Consider the following 14,793-nt stretch of genomic DNA (forward strand, 5'->3'; position numbering starts at 1 on the left):
TAGAACTGGATATGGAACAACTGGTTCAAAATTGGGAAAGGAGTACGGCAAGGCTGTATATTGTCTCCCTGCTTATTTAACTTATATGCAGAATTCATCATGTGAAAGGCTGGGCTGGATGAATCCCAAACCGGAATTAAGATTGCCGGAAGAAATATCAACAACCTCAGATATGCAGATGACACAACCTTGATGGCAGAAAGTGAGGAGGAATTAAAGAACCTTTTAATGAGGGTGAAAGAGGAGAGCGCAAAATATGGTCTGAAGCTCAACATCAAAAAAACAAAGATCATGGCCACTGGGCCCATCACCTCCTGGCAAATAGAAGGGGAAGAAATGGAGGCAGTGAGAGATTTTACTCCATGATCACTGCAGATGGTGACAGCAGTCACGAAATTAAAAGACGCCTGCTCCTTGGGAGAAAGGCGATGGCAAACCTAGACAGCATCTTAAAAAGCAGAGACATCACCTTGCCAAGAAAGGTCCGCATAGTTAAAGCCATGGTTTTCCCAGTAGTGATGTATGGAAGTGAGAGCTGGACCATAAAAAAGGCTGATCGCCGAAGAATTGATGCTTTTGAATTATAGTGCTGGAGGAGACTCTTGAGAGTCCCATGGACTGTAAGAAGATCAAACGTATCCATTCTTAAGGAAATCAGCCCTGAGTGCTCACTGGAAGGACAGATTGTGAAGCTGAGGCTCCAATACTTTGGCCACCTCATGAGAAGACTCCCTGGAAAAGACCCTGATGCTGGGAAAGATGGAGGGCACAAGGAGAAGGGGACGACAGAGGATGAGGTGGTTGGATGGTGTTCTTGAAGCTACAAACATGAGTCTGATCAAACTGCGGGAGGCAGTGGAAGACAGGGGTGCCTGGCGTGCTCTGGTCCATGGGGTCACGAAGAGTCGGACACGACTAAACGACTAAACAACAACAATGAATATGTAATGCCTAACGCTATCTGGAAAAAGGTATATAAGCCCAGAGCACAAATGATCAGGGTCCAGTCCTTGGGAGAGAACTCCACTGGACCTATTGCTGTCAGCAATAAATTTTACTTTCTTTTCTCCAGTTGCTGTGTCTGTAGTCTTTGAGCACACCTTAAACATGTATCCAGGTAACCTTCGCAATACTATGACCTACATCAAATAGGGGTACCCCCTGAGGGGTCCCTGCTGGAGTTCTGTGGCCCTAGCTCCCATCTGGGTGTCAAACAGAAGGAACTCCTCACAGATCCCTTTAATGGGATACCCTTAACCAAGGAGGGCAAGCAGAGGCTACAACCTCCCCTCCAGCCAAGACTAAGGCTTACCCAATGCCTAACCTCACAAAGTAGTGATGACTTCTAAGAGGTGGACAAAAACTAAGTGGCTGGTGCCAATTTGTCAAGTGGAAAAACTCCTGCCCAGCCTTGAACATGGCAGCCAACAATGGCCATAGCAAGGTCTAGCATGAAAGCAGCAGCATTTGGAAAAAGGGGTGGCTTGTGGTCAGGCTAGTTAGTCACTTCCCTGACTCTCAAGATGTATTAAAAATGCGCTGTCAAGTTTATGCTTTTTGAGAATTTTATTGTTTTATTTGGGAGGTTTTTAACTCTTGATGTTTTATGTTTTCAGATATGCTGTAAGCCACCCAGAGTGGCTGGAGAAATAATAATAATTTATAGTTTCATTATTAATTTGTGGGGGGTTTTGTAAACTACTTGGAAACTGTTCTGTTATTAAATGATACATAAATATATGAAATAAATAGATAATTTATTGGATTAACCAAGTCCAATGTATGCTTATGGTAATATGCTAATGCTGCATGCCTGACAGGAAAGTAAAGGCAGAAAATGTAAGCATGTGAAGTGGGAATTCAGAAAATTGCAACATAAGACAGTCAAGTTTAAAACAAGAATGGAGGGAGTGGGAGAAAGAGAAACATCAGCAGAAGGTTAGAAACAGTTTGGGCTGAATTTTTACGAACAAAACACATCAAGATGTGCTTTAAATATTTTGTTGCTCTTGGCAGCAAAGGATTTTTGTGTGTGTTTTTTTTAAATCTAGAATTCTAAGGAAGCTTTTGTACTACCAATGCCAAGAGGATGGAGAAGTTCAGGAAACATTCACCTGCGTTTTCTGGGTTGCTTCGGTTACAAGGTCACCTACACTTCACATACCTTATATTTTCCCTTGTAAAACATATAAATTGTTCAGTCTTAAACAACATATTCTGAAGCATGAGGTGAATCAGACTCAATTTTATTTAAAACTGGAATGCTAATGGATCTGCAGCTGTTAACATCAGGCATTCTATCTTTGAAATCTCATTTGCCTTCCCTGCTTCATTTTCCTACCAATAAATTATGCCCCACCCAAACAGACCTTCTTGTCACTATATGAACTCCTCAAACCTTGCCTACAAAACACCAAGATGTCCCAGGCATAATAAAATATTTGCTTTCTATGGAAGCTCTTCTGAATAATTTTTAACCTGAGAAGGGATGTGCCATAAAAGTAACTGCTAAAAGGTATGAATCTGACAAGCATCTGATCTGAAAATAATTTTTCCTTCATAGGTCTTGCTGACGTTTCTCAGGTCAAGTAATCAAAAAGTTAGCCAACTCCCCACCCCCACCCCATAATGCTATAACATGCCTTGAATGGTTAATGTACATTACCAACTTCAATGTCTTAAAATGCACCTCACCATGATTTCTCCACAGCACAGAAGAGAGCATTTTACACTTTGCTAAGTTATTTCCATTATATTTACACTAGCTCCCAGAAATTTAATTATTTAAGCTTTTTTTCTTTGCATGGTTTTAAAGAAATTTCAACATTTAGTGCTAATATGCTAATTTAGAACATAGCATTGAACCCACCGGCTGAAAACTGTGTCACTGACATTTCTGTTTTAATGTTAATATATTTTCAATAAAATAAAGGGGCATGGTTAAGCATACTGTGAAAAACTGAATTAGTAACAATTTGCAACAAACTTTTCAGGGTTAATTTGAAAGAAAAGTAGTCTAGCAGGCCTAAAAATAATTGTTAGTAACTTCGAGAACGCAAGGAGAAAGACCCTCAAAAAATTAAAACACTTTTATTTTAATTATATAGTTGATTTACAAAGCTATGTTCAATAAATAAAAACACTGTTATGTTTAAAAGACTGAAGATTTTTTCCAAATGGTCAAACAACAAAGATTTGGCTTTATATTTATACAAAAAGAAAAAGGAAACCCCAATCACAAGTATTAAAACAGGCATAACCACTTTGGTTTCTTAAACATCGGGAGAAATAAAGGACTAGTTTAGGAAAACCTTCTCTTCTGAATGACGGCCGTATGAAATTTAAAGCACAGGACCCTCTTGTACATGTTATGACGTTCTCAAAAGGGCATAATCAGAATCAAAGTCTTTCTGTAAGACGAAGGAATATTTATTTATAGGAAAGAATTTGGCTTTACCCGTTTGTGGGCTACATAAGTTGTTTTTAGTGCTTTTTCAAACAAAATCATATAGTCTTGCAAGGCAAACAGCAGGACTAGACTTCAAATATAGCATGGAATGAATTTGCAGAATTCTCATTTTCTGCATGCTCCAGAAATGAGATGCATCAGCAATGAATCAACTTACTACGATGCTACGGAACACGTGGACGGATCACCAACTAATGGGATATATTGAATTTTGTTTTGCATTCAGGATGGCGGACCTCAAACACATGCACAATAGTATCTTAATTTTTAAAAAGAGAGATCCAAGATCCCAAACCTTAAGATTTAAAGCCAATGTACAAGCTTACCACCTAATCCTGCCATCTTTACATGAATATTTACGATCTTCAAATACCTACCTCAGTTAGGGGCAGACATGAGAATGTAGCCCTTTTACCCAGTTTGGTAGTTATCAGAGGATCAAACAATAGTACCCAGAAATCTAAGAATAAATTTTGGAAAACCAATGCAGGAATATGAGCATTGAACAATGCTACCAGAGTAATAATAAAAAAAGAAGCAAAGCAAACATTCAAAATCAGAGGCAATCTATGATATTCCTGCTCCCAGGGAGCACAGCCATTTAAAAAATGAGAAACAAACTGCATCAGATCTCTCTAATAAGCCCCTTTATTCAGGCAAATGTTTTGTTCATTAACTGCTGTACTGAATGGGGCAATGAGTGGGGGTGTGGGGAACTTGCCTTTAGCATCATCAGGCCTTCAGCTACTCAAGAAGTCTATGCTCTCAGCCTTCATTGTGGTAGTGGTTGTTCAGGTAGTAACAATTAGCTAACTAGATTAAAATAAAACATTTTAGCTATGTAGATGTGAAACGCAGTTTTATTTGAGGGGAGAGGGCTATCAGGAGACTGAGCAAAAGTCCCACTGAACATTTTAATAAAGAGCATTTCACGAAATTGACCTGAACTTCCAAAAGGGAAACTCCACAATTTAGGGGCTCAGAACGCTATGTTTCAATACAATGAATCTTGCAGTCCATTTAAAGTGGATAGATTCTTATTGGGAAGTTGCAGAAGAGCACACAATGATTTTTTAATGCAATTTCTTGAATGGAGTCTACACAGAATATTTTAGTGGGATGGAAACAGGAATACAGTTCCTTAAAACCTCTTGAATGAAGCGGGGATTATTGGTTTGTTTCTGTCCTTTTTTATTATGTATTTTGTGTGTTTTTATATTGTAATTATATATTGTGAACTGCCCTGAGATCTATGGATATAGGCAGTATACAAAATTTAATAAAAATAAATAATAAATCCTGTATATGTAAATAACTGAAAGACGAGATCACAGAAATCATAGTTTCAAAAAAAATTGCAGCTTAATTTGGAATGCTGGCAATCTATAGACCAAAAAAGAACAACTCCTGTTTCTGCGCATAAGTTTCTGGCAACTAACTGCAGGAGATGGAAAAGAAATAGGATTTAATTAGCATAAGTGTTATGGGATGATTCTCAGCCTCATGAACATTAAAGGACTACTACATTCAGCAGTGTAGAAATTGGGATTTGTGCCACGAAAGCTGAACTCGGTCCTTAATTTTAAAGAGCATTTTAATTAAAGAATAGGAAAAAAGAGAAAGTTACTTTGACTACAATACTGATCACCAAAGCACACAAAGAATTACAGTATATACAGCAGGAATACTAACAGGAAGTGCGTGGATGGGACTTTTGTGATCATCTGAGAGAGTTGGAAACCAGGCTCTTATTTAGAAAAGACTAATGACGATCGTTTTTCAAAAATATTATAATACAAACAATATCTGTTCATCTTGTAATGTATCCACTCACATTCACACCACATAGGGTATGAACAGTGCTTAATATAAATAGTTTTCTCATTTGAATATTGTTTCTGTATTTGTCATAGAAAACGTCAAAAAGGTAAGATTGGAATTAGGCAGTTTTTGCACATTGTGCCAAACTGGCTTAGCGTGAACATGACATCACGGCCACTTTACCCTCCTCTGGTCATTCTGCTGCTGGACCACACTGAGCCATGTTTTGACTCCCCATACCATCTAACCCAGGCTCGTGGTTTAACTCTTATCAAAACTAATGATGAGCTGCAAGTAAAGTTTGTTCTTGGTTTGCAGTTTGCCCTGCAGAACTAGACTTCAAGCCTGAGATGGGACAACATGCTAAGCCACACCATGTCTTAGCATGGTGTGCAATGCAGCAACAAAACAACTAGGGAAGAGCAAGGCAGCTATCGTCTCCTCCCTGGGAGCCTGCATACCCAGGTCATTGCACTTGGCCACTGTTTTGTGTAATGTGAACCAGGTTAGTGTGTAAAAGCAAGATGGAAAAAAATAGCATCGTTTATCATGCAGTACAAAGATTTGTGTAAGTGGTCCCATTGATTTATCTTCTGTGACCCTGCAATAACTTTCAGTCATACCAATGCTAGCTTAAGCTTAACCTCTTCTAAATATAGAGCCGGTACTGGCCATGTTGCAGGCTACCAGGAAAAAAAAACATTTGTTTCGTAATATAAATCATCCTTCACCAACCCATTACCCCTTCAGATGTTTTGGAATGTGACTCCTATCAGCGACATCCAGCATGGCTGTGTGGCTGGTGCTGACGGGGAGTTGTAGTTCAACACACTTGAGGGACAACTAGGTTGGGAAAGGTCGAGCAAATACATTAGCACTGAACAGTTATATGTACAAAAAGTTTTTTAAAAAGTAAAAAAAGAAAAAGTGAGAACCGCGGACTCATGAGCAACTCTTCTGCTTCCCTTCCTTCAACACTGCTCCCCAGTTTTGAGGCTAGGAGTGCTACTTCATGTAAGAAGTAGCTGCTGTATAGCATCACAGAAATTGGCCCAGGACAGAAAGGCGCTAATGTGCCAAACACTGTTATGTTGGAAAGTAGTCCTTTCATGAAGTCTGGAAAAGTGGCAGTTCAACAGTGCAGCACTAAAGAGACACAAAACGGTGGGTAAAAAGAGAGAGAGAGAGAGAGTCCTTTGTATTCTTTCCCTCATCTAACCAAAAAGGAGAGAAATAAAAATAAACTCACGTGCATACACTCATTTCTCTTTTAAACATTACCACAACTCCTGTGACTATAAAGTTACCTCATAAGTCATTACAGCACTTTTTCACACATGCAAAACAACTAATTTCCTGATTTTCTTTTTCTTTGAGTAGTGCATCATCAAGGCCACGGTGTATCAACAAAAGTCTTTCTCCACTTGTTTCCATGTCCATTGCCAGATTGCTTTACTTTGCTGGGAAGGGAAAAATAAACCACAAAATTATTATCTGAAATTTGGGACACTTTAAAAACAAACAGTTAAATCTGATAAATCGAGCGAGTGCCTTCAGAACTTAAGGTAGGTTGCTTGAGATAGGAATAATAGCCATTCACTATATACATTATGAAAGATCAGCATCAATTGGTTTTTGCAGCTATTTTCAGTTCCACAAACCTATTCGAGGATGTATTTGAAGTGTAAGACTGAATGCAGAAGGTCCCAAGTTCCACCCTTAGCATCTCCAGTTAAATTGTCATGTGATGCAAAAGATCTTTACAGCACACCCTGGAGAGCCAAACAAATCATGGCTTAGCATGATGTGTTTGGTCCATCTGGCTCTGACTGCCAGTGGCTCTCCAGAGTGTCCTGTAAAGATCTAGTGTTTTCTAGCTATTCCTTTGTAGCTTGGCAAACATCTTGGGTGGGGTGGCTAAACAAACCAGAGTTAATTATGGCTTGGTGTACTCACAAGCCTTCCTTAACACAAACCAAGTTTCACAAGCCAACAATAAATCATGGCTTGAGAATGTTGTTTGCTGATACCAAACAAACAATAGTTAAGGAGGTGGGTTTGGATAGTCAAACTACGGTTTAATAAACTGTAGTTTAATTAACCATGGCTTACTGTTATGCGCAAATGAGATGTCAGTACAAGTCAGGTTTGTATGTCCATGTGGAGAAACAGTGACATGACCAGGTTACGTGAATGAATGAATGATGTTCTGTTATAAAAAGGGTTTGATTTGTAGATAGTTCTGAATGAGACAAAAAGATTGGCAGTTTACTTCTAAAAGAGACCTTGAGCATAACAGGTGTTCTTCAGTTAGTGTAACAAGAAAGAGTTATGCTAACACAATTAATAAAAGGGGTATCTATATGCCTTGCAAGACTTTCCATGATGTCAGTTGACATTGGAGACCAGCTTCTTAAGACAGGGTAGTGGAACCAAAAAGGTCAAACTGTGGCAGATCTTCAGTGGACATTCCATTTGGACTTGTTCATTCTTAGTTAAAAATCAACAAGACGTTGGGATGACAGAGCATAATTTTTGTGTAGTTGAACTGTCTTCTGACAGTCTAAAGACAGACCAAGTACTGACGAGAGAGTATGAAGAGGACTGTCAAGTCCAGACTGAGTATTTCAGCCTAGCCTACATCAAAGGGTTGCTGTGAAGAAAAAAACGGGGAGGGGGGAACCCTTGAGCTCCTTGCAAAAAAGGTAGGATATAAATTGAATAATAATGTCCTCTTATTTTACACTTCAAGTATCCCCATCGACTCTTTAACACAGTACAAGTGGGGTTTAATGAATTTTACTTACTTTCTCATTGAATCTAGTGTTAAGAAGATGCACAAACAGTTGGAACAAACAGATTAAACACTCATGATTATCTCATTGATGAATTGCTTGAATGACTAAGACCTAATTACTTGCAAGTTCAGTTGCGGTCCTAGATTAATTAATCTCGATTCCCATGAAATCAAGATTAATACAGAAGCCACTGAACTAAATAGCAAGCCAGAGATTAATGAAGTATGTAAAACATGAACACTTATTTCCCATCCTGCTCAATTCCCTGTGGATTAATAACAAAATTAGGAAAATCAGTATTTTTAGTAAGCATTAGTCTAACAGACTGATCACATCCACTACCAATACCATTTTTTCTGATCACATCCACCACCAATACTATTTTGCCTTTATTTATAAAGGAAGGAAAGTAATTTGAAAAACAGGAATAAAGTGGCAATTCAAAATGTTGCAGTGTGGAGGGGTGTTCATGGTCAGGGTTCCTGACCACCAGCTAAGCAATGTTGCAGGAAACTCTTCCCCCTGACCCTGTGTGTGCCTGGCAACTTTGCCTGTAGGCCATTCACAGCCAAGTGGAATCTGCAGCAAACCTTGCACAGTAGAAGGCTCTCATTCAGTTTTCCAGTCAGTCCTACCTTCTTTCAAGATGTTCCAATCCAATTCCTCCACTCAATATACTTTAGCCATTTAGCATGTTTTGTACTGATTGGACTGTTTCGGTCTCATTCCCCTCTTCTCCCTTTTCAGGCTCTCTCTCTTTCTCTTGCAAACCTTGGGACTGCTGATAACCTCCCTCTTGTGTGAGGGTGTCGAAATTTTGGCTCCACAACCTCCACACTCAGATAATATGTTTGCCATTAGTGTATGTTCTATTTGTGAACTGCATTCTTTGCTACAAGGCTGTGAGCCTCTCAAGGGAGGCAAACAGACATCTACAAGTTTTACCCTGGCTCAGTAGCCAGCCATTATTTGTGCGCGCTGTTGACTCCTTCCCTAGTCATCCGCATTTGCCAAAGGGCTGGGGAAGATGTAGCAGAGTTGCTTCATATTGTTATTGGCTTTGGAGAAGGAAGAAGCTCCTTTCTATTACTGTTCTCTGTTGCATTGCATTCTGGGGCTCAGCAGTTGACTGAAATTTTGGGATGGCGATCTGTGGACTGCAAAGCCCCCTGCCTGATTTAATAAGGGGCCAGGGCCATTTGATGCAGCAAATGGATTTATGGAGCCACAGCTGCAAAACTAAAATCTGTAAAGATGCTGGAAATAAGGAAGTTTGCCAATGGCTTTAAAGTGACTATAAACCGCCACTATTTGGAGACACCCGCACACACCTTAATTCATAGCTAGAAAAACTGGACCTCAGGGACTATTTCTGGTGAAATATTCAAGGATTGTGTCTTACTAGAAAAACTAATAACTAGAAGTACTAATGCTTTGAAGTGTGCCTCCTGTTTCATGAAAAAGGGAAAAAATCAAAACAAAGGAAAAATCCCATAGCCCTACTGAAAAGCAAAGCTAATAAACACAGGCAAAACTTACCATCATTCTAACATCACTCCTTTCGCATCTTTGCAAAACCAAGCAAAACGTTAGTAGTTAGAGAAGCAAGGAGTAAACAGCAGTTTAGTAGAAACAGTGTTAAAATATATTGTAATTTAAGACATGCAAGAGTTCCATGTAATGGAAAAGAAATTAGAGGGTCTGATGCACAACCAGCCTTTCTCTTGATTCTACATCAGCATTCAGTGGGTTTTCCCCCCATACCAGTTGGATCAAATGAGGAAATCAGAGACCAAAAGGCAAAACACCAAAAAAACCCCAAGTTTTGCTAAGCACTATCCTAGAAACTTGTGAACCCCATGCAAAAGATAACTCATATCTACTTTTCAGAAGGAACAAATCTTTCATTAAGAAACTAATTCCTTTTGGCAAATGAATTTATAAGATCAAAGTGGTATTTATCCTAAAAAAGAAAGCCATCTGAACTTTGAAAAGGTCCAGATAAACCAAGAATTACAGAGCCATAAGCTATTTTCTAATACCCATAAGAGATCTATGAAAGACCAATAATTTAAGGTCAGGAATATTTTTTCATTACCTTGTATACATTTTTTATACAGCCCCCAAAGCTAATTTTTGGACTGGAACAAAAACCAAGTCCCTGAATATAGATCAAGATTTCAATTACTACCTACCATTAAGCGGTTCTTCGACAGCTTTCTGTAAAATATTTAAAATATATATGTGTGTATATATAAATATAAATGTCTTCATGTCTAGCTTGGATCTCCCAAATTAAATGACTCTAATTGACATATACAATAAATAATGATTCTACAAAACAAATACAAGAAACAGCAGAACATTAATTAGGTTAATGGCAGGCTGTTAGCTCTAGGGCCAGTAATGACAACATGTAGTCAAGAGCAGAGAGAAAATGTGTCCCACAGGTTGGCTCACAGCCTCATCTCCCCTCCCCAAAATTGCAAGATTGCTAGTCCCTTAGCTCCCAGGGGAGCTGATTTGGACAAGAGAGAAAGAACACATGGAGTGTAGATCCCAGTGCAATGATGAGTGTACATTTAACCCTCCATTTGGAGCCTACTGGAGCAAAGAGGATGTTTTATGAGACCCCAGCCTTAAAAGTAGGCTTTTCTTTCCAAGGCTTCTGAACATTAAGCATTCCTTCTCCCAGTATTTATACAACGGTGTGATATCTACTCATCCTTCCATTCTCAACTTCTTCTGATCATCTGTATCTATGAACTTACACATATGAACTTGAAGGTATGCTCTCATTACAACAGAGCAGACATGTGATAAGACCCAATCAGGAAATAGCTGTTGGCAAGTCAAGAATTTATTACTACAATATCAGATTGTGATTGCTAAGAAGCAGAAATATTTCTGAATTAATAATTCTTCTGAGACCACTATAGTCACTGGTTGGAAGGCCTCAAAATCAGTGATGAGGGTCTTGATAACATAGTGTGGCCTATTTAATAACAAAAAGGGAAGGGATTTGAAGGATCTTATCAGTCAAATTCAACAATTAGGGGCAGGAGAATATGCCTATGTTTAAGACAAAAGTAGGCAAGATAGAAGTCCCAAGAAAGCAAATTGGCCTAATCAATTGCACCCAAAACATTTCAAGGCATTTTTTCCCCAAAAAGGCTACCAGCCAAACAGATTACTTTCATCTATCGATGTAAAATAATCTAGTAACATGGTTCAGCAATTGAAGAACAGGGACAGGGCTGATACAAAGCCAAAGGACACTGCATATGAATTAAGGAAATGTTATGTAGCCCTCAGATTCTCCCTCTTGAAAGAAAACAGATATTGAAAATCCTCAAAGGCCAGTTACAGTTATTGAGCTCTATACAGCTGTTGTTGAATTAAAATGATACTAAAACAAGAACAGATGGTTTTGCTACTAAATATCATAATATTTTCTTGAAATTCATTGTCATATCTTCTTCTGGAGTCATTAAATGCAGATATGCAAGAACAAACTTTTCCAAAAACATAGGCTTCTTTATCCTTAAGAAAGGATAAAGATGCTTCTGGAGTCAAATCTTACCAACCCATCACCCTTTTAAAACAAGAGTTTAAAATCTGGGCAACACAATCATTGGGAAGTATACTGCAGAAGATAAGTTAAGTTTTATTTAAGAAAAACATAAATTAGAAATGAATATAAGGAATCTTTTGAATATAATTGATGTGATTACTAAGTCTAAAAACCATAGAGGGTTATATATTTTTATGTGGAAAAAGCTTTTGACTATTTAGAATGGAGCTATTTGTACCTGATTCTGGAAAATGCTGATCTGGTTGGGAAATTTTCTACAGGAATATTGAAGATATATACGTACTAACTCATATACTTCTGTCTCAGTTAGTGGTGTACGTTCAGTTTACCCTATCTATTTTTAAATTCATTTCCCCCTAACTATTGAGCCTTGAGCCAAAGCGTCAGGGTCTAATCAGGCAGTAAGTAGCATTAAGATGGGACAGTAGGATATTAAAATTAATTCATAAGCAGATGCTGTGGCATTATTTATATATTATTCAAATAACTCTTTTGAGAAGCTACTGAACCCAATTAAGGAATTTAATGTGATTTCTGTTACAAAATTAATTTTACAAACTGGACGGGTTGTTTTAACTCAGATAAGACAACAAAAAATTAACAAAATATCTGATTTAATGGAGAGACTTCCCCATTAAGTATTTATGCAAAGTATGGAAAAGCTAACTAAAGTTAATCCTTAAAAAGTCATGCATTATGTTTAAACGTATTTTGCGTGTGGAAAAGGTCTGCCCCAGAAATTACAGTAGGCTCAAAGACGGTTTTTATTTTTTGAATATACCACTGCCAGTATCTTCTGAAATAACCATTAACTGGCAAAAAAATACTAATAAATTTTGCCTGGTATGAAGAAGAAAAAAAGAACCCCAGGGTTTCAGGAAAACTTTGTCAGACTTGAAAAAAACATTTGAGGTGTACTAAATTTGGCAAGGAGTTGATAAAAGACCAATCAATATAGTCAAAGTGTATTATCTGGAGTGGATACAAGAAAAAATTAAGGCCAGGATTGTAACTGCTCGCTGCATACATGTTTCTCTCTCTGCTGGCTATATTAAAGGTTGCATTTCCCAGTGCTTTTTAATTGTTTATGGGGTTTGTTATTACTGTTTTTTATTGAGAGTTATGCACCTCAAATGATTTTAACCAAAGGGTTGTGTATACAGGCATCCCACCACTTATGTGGGGCATTATGTTCCGGGCCCCTGTGCACATAACTGAAATTGCAAAAAGGGAGGAGCACCCAACTTTAATAGGGAGGGCACGTGGGGTGGGGAGGGAGAGACTCGCGTGCACTGCTGGAACTGCTGCCTGGAAGTTGCTTGGGGCCACTGCCCAGTGTGCCTTCTCTTGCTTGGGGCTGCTGCTCCCAGCCTTCCCTCCGATTTCTCCCATCGCAGTGAGTGAGCAGCTGAGAGTGACTTCCAGGCAGCAGTACCAAGTGAGGGCAGGTGACCCAAGCAGTAGCACCTGAGCAACTTGCAGGCAGCAGCTCCAAGAGAGGGAAGGCGTGCCATTTCAATCATTTTATTTCTTTATTTCACAGCAACCCATGTAAAAGCGGCCGCGCATGAGTAGGACACGCATGGGGCGGGGGGAGAGAGAATGTCTGTACATTTTTTTAAAAAAAGAAATCAATAAACAAAGCATGGTTAACATGATTGCCTTGCAGCCAGTCTAAAAACTCCCATTGTAAAAGAAGTGTGGTTAGGGCCTAATGGGACAGGGAAAGAGGATGTGTGGAAGCTTAAGGTACATTCTTGATCTCCTAGCCATTGGCATAAATGTTAGGTCTGCACTAGGGCATAGGGCAGGTGTCTTATTTGCAACCTGACATATCCAGAACAGTGTGAAGTGCAACCCAGGCAGCTTACATGATAGATCAAAGGCCGTCCTGCACAGACGGATTTTACAATTTGCAGGGGAAAGGACTGGATCTCCTCCTTTTAACAGTAGCTGTATGGCTATCAATTTCTCCTACTGCCAGAGGGGGAGAAAATGAAACTTCAAGCAAGGGCTCAGGTCTGACAGATGAAGAAATATTAGAAGCACCTGCCGTTTCACTTTACCTTTCAAGTGTGCTTTCAGGAGATATATATATATATATCCTGGTTCCATTGGTATACACCAGAGTAAAAAAAAAAAAAAGCAGGCCTAGATGTCAAACATAGCAAAAGCGGTGGTAAATCCATTTATATATTGTACTACTTCAAGCAGCTAACCAAACTGAATGCTTTTCCATGTTCCTCCTCCCCACCTGCTACCCCCAACCATCAGCCAAAAGAACTCACATGTCAGGGAAAAGATTAGTTTAGAATGATTCTCATTAATTTTTATTTGTGCAGGGCTCTTGTTGTTGTTGTTGACAGAAGAGCATTCAATCATATTAGCCCCATCTGCAGTCTAAAGTGGCACAGTGAATAAACAGCTTTACCAACCGATCCGCTGCTCATGAGAAACAGTCTAACAGCAAACTTCAAGCGCAGCATCTTTTTGCCTTCCAGTCATATTTGAATGACAGTGCGTCTATATAAGGAAGCAGGGATGAAGGGTAAGAGAGCCACACTGGCTCCTGCCAATCCCTCTCTGGGCTGATCTTTACACATTAGAAAGTAGCCAACACTAGTGTCGCAGTTGATAAGGAGCTTGCAGGAGCGGTGAAGCACCCCCCCCCCAAAAAAAAGAATAGGGAGGAGGGCTTATTAGCATTGTGCATATGCACAAATCCTCAGCCAAATCAGAACAATTTGGAAAGATCAGAAACTTAGCTGAGCTCAAGTGAGCCCCTCCGAATAACCTTGAGCAGTTTAATGGGCCTCCAGTAAATTTCTCCCCCCAAGCTGATAAGAAAAGAAAAAAATCAGAGTAAGGAAGGGGGGAGCTGGGGAGAATATCTTTGTGACTGACAAGGTTGGGTTTTAATTGGAGGGAATGGTCCTTTACTAGTGGACTCTAACTGCAGTGTTTTGGGGTTGGAATGCCGAAGAAATAAATATCCTTGTTCTTGTTAGTTCTTCTAGTGCTGCTGGCCTCTGGCACGTGCACACACAGCTTTGTACTTCGATTCTGAGACTTTCTGGGGCCAACTGAGCAGAGCATAAACCTGAAGCAGG

The 14,793-nt window shown here is 39.2% G+C and overlaps 1 protein-coding gene across 8 annotated transcripts in view; it reads right to left on the reverse strand.

Moving 5' to 3' along the window:
* CD47 (CD47 molecule) overlaps positions 1-14,793 on the reverse strand; it is a 231,861-nt gene that overhangs the window by 184,294 nt on the left and 32,774 nt on the right. For 3 of the 8 annotated variants that reach the window (XM_053386269.1, XM_053386268.1, XM_053386267.1), the window contains exons 9-10: positions 10,280-10,308; positions 3,075-6,750 (exon numbers count right to left, since the gene is read on the reverse strand). In XM_053386269.1, the coding sequence (XP_053242244.1) occupies positions 6,678-6,750; positions 10,280-10,308 (102 nt within the window). In that variant the 3' untranslated portion in view covers positions 3,075-6,677. Of the gene's footprint in view, positions 1-3,074; positions 6,751-9,623; positions 9,656-10,279; positions 10,423-14,793 lie in introns of those variants that run through there. The other 5 variants (XM_053386272.1, XM_053386275.1, XM_053386274.1 and 2 more) reach the window with 5 other exon arrangements.

Source organism: Podarcis raffonei, chromosome 4 (assembly GCF_027172205.1).
Source record: "Podarcis raffonei isolate rPodRaf1 chromosome 4, rPodRaf1.pri, whole genome shotgun sequence".
In the NCBI taxonomy this organism is placed as follows: domain Eukaryota; kingdom Metazoa; phylum Chordata; class Lepidosauria; order Squamata; family Lacertidae; genus Podarcis; species Podarcis raffonei.